This window comes from Plectropomus leopardus, chromosome 2 (genome assembly GCF_026936395.1).
Source record: "Plectropomus leopardus strain MGB_pleo_1.0 chromosome 2, ASM2693639v1, whole genome shotgun sequence".
Taxonomy (NCBI): domain Eukaryota; kingdom Metazoa; phylum Chordata; class Actinopteri; order Perciformes; family Serranidae; genus Plectropomus; species Plectropomus leopardus.
In genome coordinates, this window is record NC_142177.1 from 28,207,798 (window position 1) to 28,228,012 (window position 20,215).

Here is a 20,215-nt window from a genome sequence, read left to right on the forward strand (position 1 = left end):
ATACATTAAATAGCGTGCCGAGACACGCCATAGCATAGAATGATGCAAAAAAAGCAAAAAACACCCGAATATGGCATGTTGAAAAAATGACCAAAAAAGCAAGGCTATAGTAAGGTTATAGTAAGGCAAAAATGTCAAAAATGGCATTTCCCAAAAACAGCTGAAAACTGCTAAAACATACATTAAATAGCGTGCCAAGACACGCCATAGCATAGAATGATGCAAAAAGAAGCAAAAAACACCTTATTATGGCATGTTGAAAAAATGACCAAAAAAGCAAGGCTATAGTAAGGCAAAAATGTCAAAAAATGGCATTTCCCAAAAACAGCTGAAAACTGCTAAAACATACATTAAATAATGTGCCGAGACACGCCATAGCATGGAATGATGCAAAAAGAAGCTAAAAACACCTTGTTATGGCATGTTCAAAAAAATGACCAAAAAAGCAAGGCTATAGTAAGGCAAAAATGTCAAAAATGGCATTTCCCAAAAACAGCTGAAAACTGCTAAAACATACATTAAATAGTGTGCCGAGACACGCCATAGCATAGAGTGATGCAAAAACAGCAAAAAACACCCGAATATGGCATGTTGAAAAAATGACCAAAAAAGCAAGGCTATAGTAAGGCAAAAATATCAAAAAATGTAATTTCCCAAAAACAGCTGAAAACTTCTAAAAGCTACATTAGAAAAAAGCGTATCTAGACACGCCATAGCATAGATGTTGTAATAACTGCCCAAAACACCAAAATACAGCATGTCAATCAAACGACTGAAAATGCCATACTATTGTATTGTATGTCATATTTTGACATCTTTCAACATTATTTTTTTGTTGCTATATTAGGATGTTTTTGGACATTTTATCGACATTCTATACTATGACTTGTGTTGACACGTCAGAGCAGCGGTGGAGGTAGCATGGCAATCCCAAGGCACACTCACCTTTCGGAGCCCAGCTGTGTGGATATTCCACCGCTGGTTCTCACGGATCGGACTGTAGTTGCCCTGCATCGCCGCATCCACATCTCCACAGAAAAGGATTCAATTCCTGCACTTGGTTTCGAAGAAAATCCAGAGTATCGTGAGTCCCTACTGGATTGGTTTCGAATTATTGAACACTTTTTTTTTTCAAAGATTATTTTTTGGGGTATTTTCCCTTTATTGTACTATTACTATAGTATATTGTCCAAAATCTCACAAAAAAAGTCATAGTACAGTATGTTGGCCAAAATTTTACAAAAAGGTCATAGTATAGTATGTTGGCCAAAATTGCACAAATACGTCATAGTATAGTATGTTGTCCAAAATCACACCAAAAACTCAAACTATAGTATGTCATTAAAAACCGTACTAAATGTCATCCAAAATCGCACCAAAAAGTCATTGTGTAGTACGTCGTACAAAATCTCACAAAAAAGTCATACTATATTATGACATTGAAAATTGTACCAAAAAGTCACAGTATACTATGTCGTCCGTAATTGCACCAAAAAGTCATAGTATAGAAGGTTTTCCAAAATCTCACAAAAGTCATAATATAGTATGATGTCCAAAATCATACCAAAATGTCATATTGTAGTGTGTCGGCGAACATCTCACCAAAAAGTCACAGTATACTATGTCGTCTGTAATTGCACCAAAAAGTCATAGTATAGTATGTCATCCAAAATCGCACCAAAAAGTCATAGTATAGTATGTCATCCAAAATCGCACCAAAAAGTCATAGTATAGTATGTCGTCCGTAATTGCACCACAAATTCCTAGTATAGCATGTCGTCCAAAATCTCACCAAAAAGTTATATTATACTATGCCGTCCATAATCGCACCTAAAAGTCATACTATAGTATGCTGTCCAAAATGACATACAATACTATGACTTTCAATAGTATGATCATACTATAGTTTGTCGTCCAAAATTTCATGCAAAGTCTTACTATAACATGTGGATCAAAATCGCATCAATGATATTGGATAGTATGTCATCTAAAAAGTTATATTATAGTAGTCGCTCAAAATAGACTGAAAAGTAATTGTATAGTATGTCATAGCAAAGTAAAAAAAAATAGAAAAATCACAAGAAAGTCACAATATAGTTTGTCATAAAAGGCATAAAATTGGAACAATTTGTCATAAAAGTCATATCATGTAGTATGTAATTAGAAAGTTCAAAAATACCCGTCATAGTCAAATATATAAAACAATATTACAGGAAGTCACAGTACTGTATGTCATAACAAGATATACCATAGAATATCATACAAATTCACGTAAATGTCAGATAACAGTTTGTCCTTAAAAATCACAAAAATAATCATACCATAGTATGTCATGAAAACATCATGGTATAGTTTGTCACAAATTTCATATAAAGGTCACTATATAATGTCCTACAAATGTCACAGTTTATGTTATGAAATTCTATAAAAATGCAATTTTATACTTTCTCAGAAAAGCATGGTATTTCAGAGTTATAGAAAAGGCATAGTAGTGTTTGTCATTCAAAATTTATCGTGTAGTATGTAAAAAAAAAAGTCGTAGGATTTTATGTCAGAAAAGTCAGAAAAAAGTCATAGTATAGAATGTCATAAAAGTCTAAAAAAAATTCCAAAAAGTCATGAGATAGCATTTCTTAAAACTTTCAATAAAGTCATTCTACAGTAGGTTATTAAAAAGTGATGTTACAGTATGGTAGATAAAAAAAATTGAGGAAAGACAAAGTAATAGGATAATATGTCATCATACATCATAAAAACTCACAAAACACACTTACAGTATCTATTTCATGAAAGTACTAGAAAGGTCTCAGTGTTTCAGAAAAAGTCACAGTGTAATGTATAAGAGATGTCATACAGCATGTCTTACAAAAGTCACCAGCAATCTTAGTATAGCATGATGTAAAAAGTCACACAAATTTATTGTATAATCTGTCCCTAAAAGCCATAAAATGGCATTATATAGTATTTCTTCAAAGGTCCTAATATAGCATGTCATAAAAATGTCATAGTATAGGTTGTTATGTAAACTCATACTATAGCCTGGCATGTCATAAATATCTCATAAAAGGCAAACACTGTGTCATTAAAAAGACATGGTAGACTATGTCATAAAGCACCATAAAAAGTCACAAAAAATCATTGTATGGAATGTCATAAATGTCATTGTCTGTCATAATGCATCATATTAAAATGAAAAAATCACAGTAAAGTATTTCATTAAAAAGTCATTTAAAAAGTCATACTTTAGGATGTCAAAAAATAAGTCATTAAAATGTCATTGTATAGTTTGTCATCAAATCAAATCATGTGGTAACAACAACGCTTTAACACTGAATTTGAATGTTTGAGAAGTAACAATATTAAGCCTACATTTTTTCCCAATTTCTTTATTAAACAATCCAGTACAAGACACATAATTGATTGAAAAAACAATAAAAACATGCTATTAGAATTGCCAGGGGACAGTATTCATTCACAGAAATACATGGAGGTGCACAGATATGTCTTATAGCCTTCTTGTTTTTAAAGATAAAATAGTTTTATGTATTGCTTGGTCTCATTTTTAAATGTAATAAACAAAGGTTTAGAGTTATTAAATTTGGATTGGTGGATGTTATTTGCCAAAAGAATGATAGTTTAATAAAATAATTTTCTTTGATTTGTATTGCCATTACATTAACTGAAACCAAGCACAACATTCTTTAGGCTTACAGTGAAATAGGACTCGGTTTTATTAATAAGAAATCTACTCATCCTTACACAGTCATTTCGTAGGCTTGTAGGCACAGCACTAGTATTTATAGTATTATAGTTTTATACGATATTACATCAAGTTTACATAGACCTGAAAATGTGCATGACTGAAACAATGTGATGCAGCGATTATCAGTGTTTTGTTTTTTTGTTTTTTAATAAAGCATTGGTATAATTGGTATTGAATTTATAACAGATTTTACAATAACCAAAATTTAAAAAAAAAACAAACAACAAAAAAAAAAACCATGAACCCACATTAGTTACTGAAGGTTAGGATCAATTTTGTCCACATGGACATTGTAACATAAAACGCAACTGTTTTTGATCTACTTAATCTGCTGGGGAACAAAATCATAAAATCCTGCTTTTTTTAATCATTTTTAAGACTAGTACAGATAAATTTAAAACATTGTAACACCAGCTAAGGCTTTATTTATGGATTATTAACTTAAATGCCTTTTTACGGATCCGCGGGAGCCCTGGGTCTGATATAAACTAAAGTTTGAGCTTCATTTCTAAGTTTGTATGGCTTGAGGAAACCGCCATCTTCCAACCTCTGCCAACAAAACATCACAAGTTAACGGTAACGGAAGCTGCTAAACCTGGCCTACCACACTCACTTACGGAGGGGGGGGACGAAAATAAAATGATCAACAATACCATTTTGTTGACTTGTATCACATTCAAAACAAATTACAAGTATAGCCTTTATAGCAAGGTTGCTTTATACCTTTACACTGACGGTATGATTGAATTACTCCCTATTTTAATAACCCACTCTCGATACTTTAACCCCCATGAAAGTAAAGCATCCAATCTAATGACGTAGTTCCCTTTTCGCTTTGATAAAGCCATTTTGGTAGGCCGTACATAGTGGCTTCACATTTCACCTCGTGGAAAAATACATTCCCGGTTGTATTTCTTTTTGTGCGTTTCAGACGAGTGTTTTGTTGAAGTCGGATAACTTTATTAGCCTAAGCACGCCATCTTGAGGAGATCGTTTTGTCGGATTATAAAGCGTGGGGACCGTACGCAGTTTTCATTACGCGGCACAGTTGAACGGTCGTCGTCCGGTGTTGACGTCCCGACGAACAAAGGAACAGTGAGGCCGACGCACGCTCGTTAGCGCATTCGTAGTGAGATATTATTTATGAAATAATTTAGAATTAAACCCGCCCAACGCCTTTTTTTGTTATAGTATTTTAATTTGAGACGTGTTTTTTCCTTCGATAAAACTAATCAATTAGCCTGAGTCATCCAGTCCTGTTAGCAACATCGGCTAAGGTTAGCCGCGTTTGTGGATATCTAGCACGCTAACTTTAGCATTGTTTTGATTCAAGAAAGAAGTTTTCTCTTCGGGCAAAAATGGCTGAAGTTTATATTCGAGTGGCGGAGGAGGAAAACGAGGAGCCCATGGAGATCCCGTCCGAGGACGATGGTACGGTTCTGCTCTCCACGGTAGCAGCTCAGTTTCCAGGGGCGTGTGGCCTACGGTTCAGGAGCCCCGTGTCTCAGTGCATGCGAGGAGTGCGTCTGGTGGAGGGGGTCCTACACGCGCCAGAAAACGGATGGGGGAATGTCGTGTATGTGGTGAACTATCCAAAAGGTAAGATATGAGCACTTTGCATGCATCTGTCGTTACATAACACTGTGTATGAACAGGTGGCCAGATGTAACGGTATTTATAATTCATGATGAGCTCCAGTACGCTGAAAATAGATGACAATGACGTGACCTGTAGTTTGTCCACGCCCTCAAAAATGGGACACTAAGTCCATTCACAAAATGAGCAAATATTATAACGTTTTGTTTATGCAAAGTTGCCCATTTAAAAAGGCATTTTTGTCAAAGCAGCCCTGCAGTAAATAAGGTTTCCACGGATATGAAAAACCGGGAAAAGTAATGGGATCTCGAAATCACATTTTCCTGGTGCTGAAAACGCATGGAATTAGTTAAAAAAATATTTAAAGTTTTGGAAAAGTCGTGGAATTTTGTGCAATTATATTGTTACAGTAAACTTTTCACGTAATTGTATTTTTTAATTTAGTATCTGTAGTTGTTGACATTACTTAGCTGTTGTTTACTATGATGTACGTTTCTTTATCCGCTCCTTTATATGTGCAAGCTAGTTGAGGTTATATTTGAAGAAAGTATGAGGCAGATATGGTTGCAAATGGGACAAAAAATAATATACGGGTTCTTGAAAAATCATGGAAAAGTAAAAATGTATGGGACCCTAAATAAACGTTAAAGTTAGGCATCAGGCTTTTGTTCTGTTTTTTTTCTTTCTTTTTTAAGAAAGGATGAAGATATTACTTTTATGTTACAATTAGGGCTGAGTGTTATGGAGAATATAGAATATCACAATATTTCGAATATTGATCAGTACTGTAGGACTGACTATTGATTACAAATATTTACATAATGAAGAACCTAGAACAGCCTGTTAAGTTCAGAAAATTACATAATTTGACTGTAATGCAGCCTAACTAGGAAAATAAAACATTTAAGATAGAATACCCAAAATCTGAGATGAAAACTATTCTAATTCACATCATAATATTGAAATAATATTCATATGTTGCCCAGCCATATTATCAATTATAATTTTAAAAACTGTTTTGACATCAAATCTTTTGCAAAGATATTATGGGCAGAACAGTAGAAAACAAAGATCATTACAAACACAAAGAAACTAAGCTTTGCTCTTGAGTAGTGGTGACAGAATAAATAATTCTATGTGTTAATCTCATTCTAGACAACAAAAGGAAAATGGAGGAAATTGACGCCTCCTCTGCAGTAAAGATGAAGCGAGGGGACATGAAAACGTCTGACCTGATCGTACTGGGCCTTCCTTGGAAAACAACTGAGCAGGACCTGAAAGACTACTTTAGCACATTTGGGGAAGTCATCATGGTTCAGGTAAAACGTCTGAAACAATGAGAATCGTATTAGTAACAGTCTGAAAATTCGCATTGTTTTGGGTTGCAAGTGGTGAAAATTGATCATCGTTGCTGTGTTTTTGTTTTTCTCTCAGGTAAAACGAGATGCTAAGACTGGAAACTCTAAAGGATTTGGCTTTGTGAGGTTCACAGAGTATGAGGCTCAAGAAAAGGTGATATCCCAGCGCCATATGATTGATGGGAGATGGTGTGACTGCAAGCTCCCTAACTCGAAGGTGAATCTGGTAATGTCCATGCGTATACCCACACTTCATGGGAATGAAAAAACATGTTAACTTTGTTAATACTCTGCAAGCTGTTGTTTTTAATGTTTTCCCTTTTGTTCACAGCAAGGTCCTGATGAGCCATTGAGGAGTCGTAAAGTGTTTGTAGGCCGTTGCACAGAGGACATGACCACTGACGACCTTCGGCAGTTCTTTATGCAGTATGGGGAAGTGACAGACGTCTTCATCCCCAAGCCATTCCGCGCTTTTGCCTTTGTCACATTTGCAGATGATCAGGTATACTATGAAATGTGTGGAAAGCACAGTCCCTCCAGGATGTTCAGATTGCATCAATTAACGCAAATACAGACAATCCCTGTGAATTCTGCATTATCTTGCAATTTTGTCCAATCACCACAAGTTGACGGCAAATTACAATATTTAAAACAGATAAAATGTTGTTTCATTCTTAAGCTGCATGCAGCGAATTGTTTCTGTCGGCTCTCTCTGTTAATCATGAGACTACTGCTGCAGAGCGTGAGATCAGTGCTTGGGACAAAGTCACACACACAGTGACACAAATAACTGTTAGAATCGCACAGCCAAAATTACCCAACAGTTATTAACAGGTTTAAACACAGTCAAGCCACGTCACTGAGATTATTGGTGCGGTTCAACAACTTGTCAGATGTTAGCCGCTGCTGTGTTTGCTGCTGTTAACTGGGCAGAGAGAGCAGAAGGAGAGCGCTGCTTTGAACAGCAGCAACAGCTTATCCTCGAGCCGCCAGCATCACAAACAGATTCCAACTCTTTGGGAAACACTGAATGCTTTTGTAGACTAATAAAATACAATATGATTAAATAAATAATGACATGACAATTTATACTCAATGTTCAAGATGTAGTCACTTCATATATCCCAAGTGGAACGCGCAGTGATACATCGAGTACATTAGGTGTATCACCCACCCTTGTGATGTCATTTCAAGAAAGGCCTATAATTACTGCAATGTTTCAAAAATCTGCCATTAATTCAGACATTTCAGGCCGCGCCAATCCTAAAAAAAACAGCCTACAAAATCCTGGAAGGACTGTAACTACTTTCTGTTGTACTGGTACCACTGCCCAGATGACCTGATTCATGTCTCTTTGTCCTCACAGGTTGCCCAGTCTCTCTGTGGAGAGGACCTAATAATCAAGGGCGTCAGTGTTCACATCTCAAATGCTGAGCCCAAACATGGCAATAGGCAGTTTGACCGTACAGCACGGTTTGGAAATGGTTTTGGAGCTCAGGCATTTGGTAGCAGCCGTAGTGGGTTAGGGAGCGGCACTAACAGTAATCTGGCTAGTTTCAGTTCCTTCAGTCTGAACCCGGCCATGATGGCTGCTGCTCAGGCTGCGCTGCAGAGTAGTTGGGGGATGATGGGTATGCTTGCTAGCCAGCAGCAGACATCCACCTCAGGCAGCACCTCCAGTGGAACAAGCTCTAGTAGGGACCAGAGTCAGTCTTTCAGTACAGGCAACAGCAACTACGGCTCCACCTCTGCCAGTCTCGGCTGGGGAACAGGGTCAAACTCTACAACCAGTGGTAGTGGGTTTAGCTCAGGTTTTGGGTCCAGTATGGAGTCAAAGTCGTCTGGGTGGGGTATGTAAGTTAAATGTTTGTATGGTAAGTATTGTGACGAGATGAGTCTTTTCAAAGTTTATTTCTGGTGTTGATGCGTATCTGAGAACTTAACACTTTTGTGGAAGATGTTTTGTACATTTGGAAAAAAATGCTAAAGATTTAATTTAGGAAGTGTTGAAGTGAATTGTTTACCAGGATGTCTGACTAAAGTGCTATTTTTGATGTCTCATTTGTTTGTATCCATTTCAACTGGATTCTCTAATGCATGTATTGTGAAACGTGATATAACCATTTTGAAAATGCATGAATGTTCGTGGTTCACCATTATCCGGCTTTGTCATCGACCTAAAAGGCAATCTTGCATTGGGAAGAATCTGGTTGAAACCTAAATGTTTTAAGTGCAACTTTATTTGCAGTCAAGTTCTGTGGAAAAGCCTTCATTGAAATCTCTTCTGCAGTTCACCTCTCTTCCATTTTCCTGTGAGGAAGCTCCTCTTTGGCAGCATTCTTGGGGTGATATCGGTATCATTCTCCCTCTTCCCACCTGTAAATGCTATGCCATCAAAGAACGGCTTCACTCCGCATGTTCTAAGAGACGGTGGGTGTTTTCACTTTTATCCACTTTTAAATGGAAAGAACTGCGCAACTGACATTTTAAGAACTGATGAGTGCGATTGAGGATGGCTTGTGGCGAAGAGTGAAGCGATGAGTGAGCGAACGGAGAGACGCGTGAAACGGACTGGTTGTGCGGTGAAAGAGCCCAATTTGACTGCTTTTTGAATGTGTGAGAGTGGAAGCTGCAGATGCTACGAGCGCCTCCCCTAACATGGACATTCTTTAAGTAGTACTTCAAGATTTTTTTTTTTTTTTTTTTTTTAATCTTTGCAAGTTTTTCCTTACTCTTTAAGTATGTCGATCAAGTGCAGAAATATCAAATGTAGTGGAATGTTGTGATGAATATTTGTATTGCTTATATTATCTGATTTGAATGCTGTATGGTGTGTGCTTTCATGTTATTGAACTGATCTGTAAGTGTGTACTTGATGTGGATGACAACCTGCTGAAGACTCTGGGGGACGCGAGTGATAGTGTGAGAACGGTGGAGTGGTGTGTCCAATGGTTCCCAGTAGCTCTTGTGTTGTTTGTGGGGTGTTTCAAAACATGTCAAATGAAGGGAGTTCTCTAATAAAGTTCATTTGAATAGATGCTTAGTTGATATTACTTGGGTCAGTTTTGTCAAATAAAAAAACATCTAATTCGATTCACATATCTAGGGACCTTGGGCTCTGCTGGTCGAGGTCTCCGTTTGAACCCTGACTGAAGTCTGTTCTGAAGGACGAAGACGGAAGTTCCAACACTTTCAGTGTGTGGCCTTCTCAGACATGACATGGGGTAGTACCTGTCTTTTTGCTGCTTTTGATGGCTTGTCAGAATGAATTATCCCTTTCTGATTATTGACAGCTACTTTTAAGGTTGGGGGGGGTGATATTGGGGGTGGGGGCATTGTCTATTTATAACTTTGAATAGATCATCTCAGCAATGTGGCATCCCCTCCAAACTATTTTTTTGGCTTTAGTAAGATTAATAATACTGTAAGACAACTAATTGCATTAGTTTGGAAGTGGTGATATATATATATATTTTTTTTAGATGACCTTATACACTTAGCGGTGTCTTTATTAAGTATCCCTGTGCAATCTGTTGCAAATCAATACACAAGTTGTGCCATAAATTCTGTAGTCTTAAAAGCAGGGTTCCCGTGGTAATGGAGAACCTGGAAAAGTTATGGAATTTCACAATCACATTTTCCAGGCCTGAAAAATTAACAGTCAGTAAAATCAAAGTTTTGGAAAAATCGTGGAATTTTGTAGTTTGTAATGTGTGGAGTATAACAGTAATCTTCTGTGGATAATCATGCACATCATGGAACAAAAGCTTTTTTCTGTAGCTGTTAGCATAACCAGGCTCTAATATGCGTTCATGTGTAGAGTTTAAATCTGATTACAAAAACAAAAAAAAGCAAGTGGGGATAGGAAAATATGTGTTACGTGTGGGAACCCTGTAATGCATTTAAATATTATTAAAATATTAAGGCCCTAATTGGCATTAAAATGTCCTAATCTTTTAAAAGTTAAAATTGACAAAACATGGGAAGTATGAATTAAGAATTTTTAATTAATTGATGTGTTGTAAAATCTTAAATAGGTTACATCTGAATTAAATAAAATGAGGGCATGCAACTGGCATAAACGACACCAAAAGTCATGTTACATGTTACTGTAAATACTGTAAATGATCATTTCCATGTCACTGATGTCCATTAGTGTTTTTTTTCTTCAGTTTTGGTTACTGTTAAATTGGTCTTAACTTAAATTCAGATTGGCATTTAAATACAGTCTTAAAGCTAACTTTAGATTTTAGGAACCCTGATTTTTGTTGAGTCAGAAATATGTAAATTAATTTATGTCTAACGCAGAGGTCAAAGTTGGTTTTGTAAGGGACTGTATTATATTGACATGTTTTTTTTTTTTTTTAAATTGTCCTCATTATTTACATACATAAGTGGTCAAAAAACACATCCGAATATATTGTAGACAAGTACAAAACCATCACTAATTTTTGAGGTCATACTTTCTTAAAGAATCAGCAAAAAATAAACTTACAGGCATAAAAAAAAACTAGGCCTTATGGAAGTTGTGTTGGATTGCTTCAGATTATGCAGATGTACCTACTAAAGTGGTCACTGAGTGTATGTTATGGATAGTTTGCCTGACAGTCTTTAACAAGAAAAAATAGATCATTGGTGTCAGTTTGGGGTAGGTAGGTGTATAATTTAGCAGAAAGTCAGTCAGTGTCACTTTGGCAGAAAAACAGCTACTTCCAAGTCAGTTCATACGAGTTGTTGTATGTCAAACTATTTCCAAATGCAGTTTAATTTGACCTTGCATCAACAGGCCACAAGACAGATAACCTCTAAATCTGCAGGAAATATTGCATTAAATTATTGTAATGCCGGGATATCAGATGAGATCTGCTGTAGAATTGACAGTTGAAATTATTAATACCCAGAAAAGAATTGCTGTGGCACCTTAAATGACACGTAAACTTGTTGTCATGTGTTAGTCAGCCTTCATGTTTATTTGAATGTTGGGAACCAGTGAGACACTGCAGACCTTCCTGTGTCCTGTCCTTACTCTCTGCTCTCCTCCTCAGTGTCTCTGCTCTTCCTCTTTCCAGTACTCTTCTTTTTTAAATCCCTCTGCTCCTGGTTCAGTTCTTCACTTTTATTTTGTATGTAGATGAACTGAAATAAATAAAGGCAAATTAAACATTAAGTTTGCTGTCTGCTGTAGAATATATATACCCCTACACAGCTCCAGTATAATGTATGATTGGGATGAAATGTTTTTGATTGTGACTAAGTGGTTCATAAGTTAAAAGACAGAACAATATAAGTGCTGTATAATTCCTTTCGGACAATATAATGAAAATAACTTACCAGTGCAGTACTGCGACGGGCTATGAGCTTTACATCCTCTGAAGAAACTGTGCTTCTTTTAGCATGCCTGAAATCAAAGTTGACATTGTTAATCAGATGAAAAAAGCGGGTATTTTATAACTTAAAAGGCTGTACATGCTGAATTCATCTTTTAATATAGAGACAAAAATAAAGATTCTCACCTTGCAAAAGCCTCCAGGTCTTTAGCAAATATATCTGAAAAAGGTGAGGGGGTGTTGAGTTTCGATTTGGCCTGTGCTGATTATGAAACAGATACTAAACACTGTTGGTGGTACTTTGTCTGCATCTATTTACATGCATGAGTATATATACACGAGTTAGAACATCACGTGAGATCTTTACAGCTAATCACATATTTCTCAGTGCCTGTCACACATTGAACACAGCAGTAGTTTATTTGGACAAAGTTGTATAACTTACGATTGTTTTGACACAAAATTAATGAAATGACTGCCTCCCTTCAAATATGTATATATATATATATATATATATATATATATACACAGACACACATACATATATATATATATATACATATATATTTTATAAATACACCGCACACAGCAACGTTCTGTATAACTGTTTAAAGCTCTGTTAGCACATTTTTTTTACCTTTTCCTTTTTATCTTTTCTACATTTTTTACATAATATCTTTACATAAAATAAAAAAAGACACCTTTTTTTTTTTACATTTTGCACTAAAAAAAGTTGCCTCTATGACTTGAAAAATATATAAAAAGCACAGGTCCAATTCCCATTTTGGCTGACAGGAGATTATGCCTTTAAAGTTTATATATATATATACATATATGGAAAGGAGTGTGTTATTTGTGATGACAATGCAATGAACACTGGATGCCTGAACACAAACAGAAGATTGCCAGGGATGCATCTGGCAAGCAAAGAAACACTTTTTCCCCGAGTGTCCATGAAATGTAAAGTGAATAGCAATGTTGTATGACTGATTACTTTGTTTGTTTTGACAATTTTGGGGACATTTTTGGTTTTATTAGAAAGACAGGCGGACATCAGAGAGCTGACAGGAAGTTTGGTGAATGATGGGGAATGACTTGCAGCAAAGGGCTTTTGCTGGGTTCAAACCAGGGCTGTTGTCATTAAATGGTCAGCATTTAAACCCTCAAAGCACCGAGATGCCTCAGAAACCTTTTGGTGCATAAAATTTCTCAGGGTGATAACAAAATAAGTTGATGCTGAGGCATCTATTAGGTGAAATGCATTAGAACATTCTGGATGTGACATTCAATTTTTGTACCAAGCTGCATGTTGGTGGTGAACTGTGATCTGTTTAGGAAACTCAATAAATGCATGTAAACAATTATTTAGAAAAAAATGTGATCAGATAAAAACAGCCCAAATTATTCCAGCTGCAACATTTAAGTGATGCTCACACATTAATAAATCAAAAGTTACAATCAAATAATGTAATGTCCATTACTCTTAAACAGGTCATTCATGTACTGAGAACGTTTGCTTTTTGATGCTAACACATTTGTACTTTTGCGAGAAAACTTAAATGCAGGAGTGTTATTTGTGGAATTGCTAATTTAACTGAAGTGAAAGATGTGACTATTCCCATCTCTGCATATTTCAGAGCTACAACTGGACTGCAAAAAAGTACAAATATACCAAATAAACTGGTTAATCTACCGATAAAGGTGACTGGATAAAGCTGTTCACTTGACAACATGATGTCTACATGTCTATTTTATTATATTTTTTTTTTTATTTACTGTCTCTCTCTTATGGTGTATGCTGGATTGAGACTCACCACATTGTCTGAATGTTGTCTCTGCTATCGCTGCGATGACTTGTCGGCTGAACTCTCTCCGGTGATCCTCTCCCATCTTCTGACACAGACGACCCACAGTGTAATGGACTGCTGCCTTTAACCTCTGAAATTGAAAACATTAAATCAGATTATCCTCTACTTGTCATGAAATCAAGATATTGAATGATAAAGTACATACCGGTATTACAAAGAGCTTGTCACCTATATATATTTATTTTAAAATAATTATAGTATCAAGAGGTTTGGCTCAGTGGGTCAGAAAACCTTTTGACCCTTACAAGTGACTTTTTGGGATTATTGTCCAAATGTGAAAGGTAAAGAAAATGTCCAAAAGAGTATACATAACTGAAGTGTGGCTCAGGGGAAAGGTGGTCGGCTGGAGTCTACTTGGTTGACATTTCGAGCCTCACAAGTGAAGTGGTCATGCGACAGTACAAACCCATGGCTGACAAAATACAGCCAAATGATATTTTATGGCATAAATGAAATAAAATATTCGCTGATATCTGTCTACTCTGCTGATTTAAGGGTCATATGGTGTTGAAAGGGAAAAATCAGTATCAGCAGTGACGTCTGTCGAAAACTCGACTGATATATGAGTCAGGCTGAAATCCCTTGATTTCGACAGACGCATCTGTCAGTACTGGTTTTACCTGTTTTGGGACAACTTCACCTGATTTATCAACCAAAACAATATATTACTCAACTTTTCGTGCTTTAATTTGTTCTGCAATATCACAATCAGCATCTAAACTGTATAAATCTACAGCCAAATGATATTTTGTGGCATAAATAAAATAAAATATCTGCTGATATATCTGTCTGCTCTGCTGACATACGGGTCATATGGTGTTGAAAGGGAAAATTCAGTAACAGCAGTGACGTGTACTTTCCACTGTTCATATTCCTATTTTCACCTCTTATACTCTCATCCTCTACCTCCATCTTATACCTTCACTCAACTTCCTGTCTCTCAAATGACTTCCTGTCTCTCAACTTAACTTTTTGTAACTTGACTAACCTTCCTGTCTCTCAACCCAACTGCCTGTAACTTGACTGACTTTCCTGTCTCTTGTCCTAACTTCTTGTCTTTCCCCTTAACTTCCTGTCCTTCCTGTCTGTCAACCCAACTTCATGTATTCAAGCTCTGTGCTGGACAGCAGTTGTCAAAATTAACATGTTTCAAGTAAGGCTTGAACCACCAACCTCAGGCACCCTAACCACCTGATTTACCCACTGAGCCAAACCTTGGCACAGCTTTTGTGGTTTCGACGTTCCCTTTAGCTCTGTGCTGGACAGCCGTTGTCAAAATTGACCTGTTTCAGGTAAGACTTGAACCACCAACCTCAGGTACACCAACCACCTGATTTACCCACTGAGCCAAACCTCCTGACACTTCAGTTTCTTTTCTTTTCTTTGTATGTTTTATCTTTTTAAATATCTTTAAAAGACCAATGCAGCAAATAAAATGCAATTTTCAACTTGCCAAAAAGTGATTGCAGCTCCTATCTTGCCACTGAAAGGTTGTTCTTGTCTCAAAATAATTTGATCTAACTTTCAATTACAATATCTTGTTAATAAATCATTCAGCCATCAGAGCAACTTACTTATGTCATACAATACCCCTAAAGTGATAACACTTTATGTGTAGAAACAATCTTTTAGCGACAAGATAGGAGCTGCAATCACTTTTTGGCAGGTTTTATGTGTTGTATTGGCTCTTCAAAGGTATATCAACAGGTAAAAGGAGGTAAAAAGGACTGGAGTGGTTATAATCTCAGACACAGAGCAGGTAATATAATGTTGGTTCAAAAGGATAATAGCAGATAATATCTTTATTTTTATATAACCCATTCGTTTCACAAAACATACCTATATTAGGTTAATATTTTTGGTTTTGTGCTGCTTTCACTACACTCAAAATATGATTATGCCAAAAAAATGACTTTAAGTAATTTAATTACATGTAATGTTTTTCATGTATTTTTATTACATTATTTCAAGGTAAAATAATGCATTAAATGCAATACTTTCATATCAAGTTAAGACAGCTTGAATAAATTCAGTCACCTAGTCAGATTTAAATAAATTAAATTAGAACAAAGTTTTACATAAACTGTATGCGTAAACTTACTTAATAAATATAAAGTTAGATTAATCCTAAACTGTTTGTTGTAGGTCACTATAAGGTGACAAGGGTAGTGCTATTACACACATTAAACTTGCCGTAACTCAGATTTGAACCTGAGACCTTTCAATGAAAGGGTATCAGTGCAAACCCCTACACCACCAGGCCTCTCTTGGCTGTTGATGAATTCATCTAATTATACATATATAGCCAAGCTGACCTTAAATAAAAACCCTACTTATTTGATTAATACATTTAAACTTAATTTGATCGTATACAAAAACCTAAATAAAGTATTAATTCAAGTCAAACAGAGAAGCAATCTGATCACATAGATTTTACTCAAATCGTTTTACTTGAGTATATACAAAGCATATATATTGTATTTAGTTATTATCATTATAATGTAACTTTTAGTAACTTTAAGTTACATTTTACTCAAAAATATAGCTTGATTTTTATTTGGGCCAAGATTTTTTTTTTTTTTTAGTATACCATGGATACTGTTTGACTTTCTACTCCATACTGTGCCTAAAAGTTGCAGCCAGACGCAACACACATGAGCCTGCAGAATAACCGGTGCACCAGTCAAAGCTTTCAGTTGGTCGTAACTCTTAGCTGTAGTCGGACTTTACAGCCGGGCCTAAGTCACGTTTGTTCACTCGGCTCTGTTGACTGTATGTCCTGAAATATTTTTGACATCATGATGTCTTTAACTCTGAGCGTCACTCTTCTGACGGCGCAGAGGAATAACACCATCAGAAATAAGAAAATAAAAATAAGAAAAATAAGAAACAACGTAAATTTGACTTGTCATTTTGTTTTTGTTTCCTTGTTCATTTGACTTTTAAGTTTTGAGCAGATGACGAGAATACAAACATACATTTTTCAATATTCGGATTAGGCTATACAATAAAAACAAACTAACGAAATTCTCCGTGTTTTTTGTTTTTTAGTTATCGAGATGAGATTGAATAATGAATGAACGGATTGGATGATATCTAAACGGATCGGGCAATATTTCTACACTGTGGTTTTGCTATTTTTCCCTTCCACCAGTTTGCTCCTGTGACGTTAACAGCCAAACTGATATGATAACGTTAACACTATAACGCTCTTACCTGCTGCATTTCTTCTTTATCAACAGACATTTTCCGGCTTCTGAACACCGCGGCTTCAATTCACTCACAACGTCCTCAAAAATCGAGGTTTGAGAGACAAAACAACACACCGTCTGTGACACAGCGGACTCATTTGCTGAAGGTAACAGGTAACAGGAAAACAAAAACTCGCGGCACAAATTCACCAACAAACCAACAAGTGCAGAGTTGAATTCAGTGTTGTACATCACCACCGTGTGACCCGGAGGGGGTACTGCAGGTCTGTTGGGTTTGAGTTAGAAAAAAATAACTAACAAATTAGATAGCTATATTACTCTTTAAAATAAAAAAATCTCAGTCTCTCGGCAGATTAAAAGCAGGCTATGTAATTAATTTGATTATTATTTTAGCAAAATATTACATACATACAATTATTTGGCTCAAAAACCTACCCACTTTTTATATTATTAGAGACACTGATTACTATGCATGACAACAATTGAAAATCTAAAACTCATCAACTGGTAAAAAAAAACAAGTCGATCTTTATAGCAGACCCTGGGGGTATTTTTTGTTATATTTTATTGTGCATCCTATTTTTATCCTTATTTTTTATCCTACTTTTACTTGTATTATCAAGTGGGTTTTACCCATGTGAAGATGCAATCTACTCTGATGTTATTTTTACATGCAGATTTTATTATGTCTTTTTGTCTCCTATGTCTTTTCATGTAAAGCGCATTGGACTGCATTTCTTGTATGAAACGTGCAATACAAATAGTGTATAATTATTGTTGTTATTATTATTATTGTTGTTGTTTCTTTATTTATTTAATCATACACATTACACTCATATTACATGCTCCTTTATTTTTAAGCCAGATTGTTACATGGAAATACTGTGAATGAAGCTCTGTGGCGTCTGTTTCCTAATTCTAAAGATCACAGAGTTCTTTTATAAATTTGCTTGCAGACTTGATCCTCACAAGTGAGTTCCTGTGGGGAGAAAACATGAAGTTTTTTTTTAATGGCTAAAATAAACATATCATAGAATGGATTTTCATTAGTTTCATAGGGAGGTAACATTTTTCTCGTGTTTAACCCTTAGATACCTATAATAACATCACTTTTCTTACTGCATTCAGATGCCTTTCACAAATTTAACCTTTGAACTCTGACAAATTGGTTTGATATCATTCAATAACACAGAGGGAAAAAAGGCAATGAGCAACTTTGCAGGCAATGTCCTGCAAATTGCAGGAAAAAAGTAGATTTCAAAAATTATTAAAAAAGCTAGGGAAAAAAGTCCAGAGAGCTATAAATTTCCAGTTAACATAATTATATATTTTAAATAATTTTACAGATTTATTATAATTTTAAAGAAGATTTTTCAGGCAATGTCCCTTTTCTTGTTGTTTTACTTTCCCATTTTTTAAAAATGTTTTTATTAATTGCTTATTTTTGAGTACTTTTCTCATACCTTTTTTAACAATATTTTTGCTAATTTCTGGGCCATTTCCTCTTACGTAGCTCATTGCCTTCTCCCCATGTTTTTTTAAAGAAATTTGCCCATTGCCAATTTTCTCATGTTTCAAAGGTTTAACTAATTAATGATATTATTTTCTATGTGTGTGAGTCCACAAAATACATAAAATCAGTATCACACATGACAAAGTCTAATACATTTTAAGTGTTGGTCACATGTTGGACTGTAAGAGGTCACCAGAAGAAAAACTGCATAGTTATACCAAATGAAGCTCGTCTCCCTCAACCCAGTGAGTCCACCCTCGGTTCTTCTTTTCTCCTCTCTGAACACACACCAGCTTATCATTGTCCCAGTTGACCACAGTCTGATAGAGAACAAAATTAAAATAAATACAAAATCAGCTGCAGATAAATAAGGTTTGTGATGTCTGAACAGCCACAGAAAACAGTCATTTGCTTTTATTTTTTTATATTCTGTTGTAATGATGACCCACCAGCATAAAACTTTGTGAGAACAATATAATTTACTCAAGATGTTACCTGGCATGTTCTGTTGTCCATCCCTTTTGTCACTTCTTTGACCTCTTCTCCGATTTTGAATGAACACTCATAATTTTTGAAAGTGGTGAATGTCTTAATTGTGAAGCAATCTCCGTCTTGCTTAATCACTTTCTGAGGCTTCAACACTGAGGCAATCCTGCGTGTTGCAAAATCAATGCCTGCGTGTCAAAATGAGGGGAGTTTGTTAAAAGAAGGTTTCACTTTTGTACATTTACGTTAACTTCATCCTGCTACAAAGGCGTGGATTTTGGGGGCGCAGAGGACACATCCCCATCGGTATCCAGAATGTATACATTTTTTCTCCCAAAATAAAACATTAAAGTAGCAGAGGACTTTTATTTTTGACATTTACACCATTAACTGATGCAGATAATGCACAAACTGATGCATAAAGAATCACCAGAATGCAGGAAATTACATGTTAAATGCTCAAACTTTTCTGGCGGAGGACTCCCAAAACCCCTGTTTAATGTGTCCTCCAATGTTGAAAAGAAACCTACGCCCTTGCTCTGCCACTATGTTCATGAAACTGAGCAGGAAATAAACAAGTATTTACTTTCACTGGATATATAACACTCTCCAGGTCACTGAGACAATGAGATGTATACTGATCAAGAATCAAGTATATTCCCATCTAGTGTACTTGAAAGATGCAGAAAACTATTTTACATTCACATGAGATAAATTACTCAGTTGGCTGCACTTTAGTGGTTTACTTATACCATATTCCATTCAAAGAAAACACTTAAATTTCGGTATGTGTAAAAGACCAGTGACACTCACCAAGTGCAATCATGTATCCATCAAAATTGACACTGCTGATCATGTCCCACGTCCCGCTGTAGTTGACAGGCATCTTGGATGTTGGTTTGACTCTCTGGAAAACTATCAGGAGTGATCAGATTTAAAGGTTATGGGTGGGATGTTTCATTGTTTGTCAATATAGGGTAGAGGTGACATGTTGTTGCCAGCAGCAGCAGCTATTTAGGACACATACTGTACAAAGGAGGAGCACTGAGAGCGGAACATGACTTTTCACACATAATATAAGGAAGCTATTCT

General features: G+C 35.9%; 3 protein-coding genes across 5 annotated transcripts; 1 reads left to right on the forward strand and 2 right to left on the reverse strand.

The window, feature by feature from the left end:
- The first annotated feature begins 4,610 nt into the window (after window positions 1-4,610).
- Window positions 4,611-10,503, forward strand: tardbpb (TAR DNA binding protein b). Of its 3 annotated transcripts, XR_015779254.1 has the most exons (6): window positions 4,611-5,362; window positions 6,515-6,678; window positions 6,794-6,943; window positions 7,049-7,219; window positions 8,084-9,147; window positions 9,824-10,503. XR_015779254.1 is itself a non-coding variant. In XM_042507117.2 (5 exons), the coding sequence occupies exons 1-5, from the start codon at window positions 5,122-5,124 to the stop codon at window positions 8,573-8,575; spliced, it is 1,218 nt and encodes a 405-aa protein (XP_042363051.1). In that variant the 5' UTR covers window positions 4,611-5,121; the 3' UTR covers window positions 8,576-9,754. The 3 variants fall into 3 exon arrangements, 2 of the variants coding, with proteins under 2 accessions (XP_042363051.1, XP_042363058.1); XM_042507117.2 differs by lacking the exon at window positions 9,824-10,503 and having other exon boundaries at window positions 8,084-9,754; XM_042507124.2 differs by lacking the exon at window positions 9,824-10,503 and having other exon boundaries at window positions 6,794-6,934; window positions 8,084-9,754.
- Window positions 10,504-11,664: 1,161 nt separating this feature from the next.
- On the reverse strand, window positions 11,665-17,566 carry cenps (centromere protein S). The gene is made up of 5 exons (XM_042496633.2): window positions 17,129-17,566; window positions 13,859-13,982; window positions 12,231-12,264; window positions 12,049-12,115; window positions 11,665-11,853 (listed from the first exon to the last, which is right to left on the reverse strand). Exons 1-5 carry the CDS (start codon window positions 17,156-17,158, stop codon window positions 11,740-11,742), a joined length of 369 nt encoding a protein of 122 aa, XP_042352567.1. The 5' UTR covers window positions 17,159-17,566; the 3' UTR covers window positions 11,665-11,739.
- Window positions 17,567-17,957: 391 nt separating this feature from the next.
- rbp7b (retinol binding protein 7b, cellular) lies at window positions 17,958-20,175 on the reverse strand. The gene is made up of 4 exons (XM_042515164.2): window positions 19,937-20,175; window positions 19,133-19,311; window positions 18,856-18,957; window positions 17,958-18,103 (listed from the first exon to the last, which is right to left on the reverse strand). The coding sequence occupies exons 1-4, from the start codon at window positions 20,007-20,009 to the stop codon at window positions 18,050-18,052; spliced, it is 408 nt and encodes a 135-aa protein (XP_042371098.2). The 5' UTR covers window positions 20,010-20,175; the 3' UTR covers window positions 17,958-18,049.
- Between the last annotated feature and the right edge of the window lie 40 nt (window positions 20,176-20,215).

What these genes read in the sequence shown, in the direction of transcription:
- rbp7b (XM_042515164.2), bottom strand. Translation starts at nt 20,009, where the DNA reads ATGCCTGTCAACTACAGCGGGACGTGGGACATGATCAGCAGTGTCAAT. An exon ending in TGGATACATGATTGCACTTG is followed by an intron (nt 19,312 to 19,936) that starts GTGAGTGTCACT and finishes TTTGACACGCAG; the next exon opens with GCATTGATTTTGCAACACGC. An exon ending in TGGACAACAGAACATGCCAG is followed by an intron (nt 18,958 to 19,132) that starts GTAACATCTTGA and finishes GTTCTCTATCAG; the next exon opens with ACTGTGGTCAACTGGGACAA.
- cenps (XM_042496633.2), bottom strand. Translation starts at nt 17,158, where the DNA reads ATGTCTGTTGATAAAGAAGAAATGCAGCAG. An exon ending in GACAACATTCAGACAATGTG is followed by an intron (nt 12,265 to 13,858) that starts GTGAGTCTCAAT and finishes CACCTTTTTCAG; the next exon opens with ATATATTTGCTAAAGACCTG. An exon ending in CCCGTCGCAGTACTGCACTG is followed by an intron (nt 11,854 to 12,048) that starts GTAAGTTATTTT and finishes TATTTATTTCAG; the next exon opens with TTCATCTACATACAAAATAA.
- tardbpb (XM_042507117.2), top strand. Translation starts at nt 5,122, where the DNA reads ATGGCTGAAGTTTATATTCGAGTGGCGGAGGAGGAAAACGAGGAGCCC. An exon ending in GGGAAGTCATCATGGTTCAG is followed by an intron (nt 6,679 to 6,793) that starts GTAAAACGTCTG and finishes TTTTTCTCTCAG; the next exon opens with GTAAAACGAGATGCTAAGAC. An exon ending in CTAACTCGAAGGTGAATCTG is followed by an intron (nt 6,944 to 7,048) that starts GTAATGTCCATG and finishes TTTTGTTCACAG; the next exon opens with CAAGGTCCTGATGAGCCATT.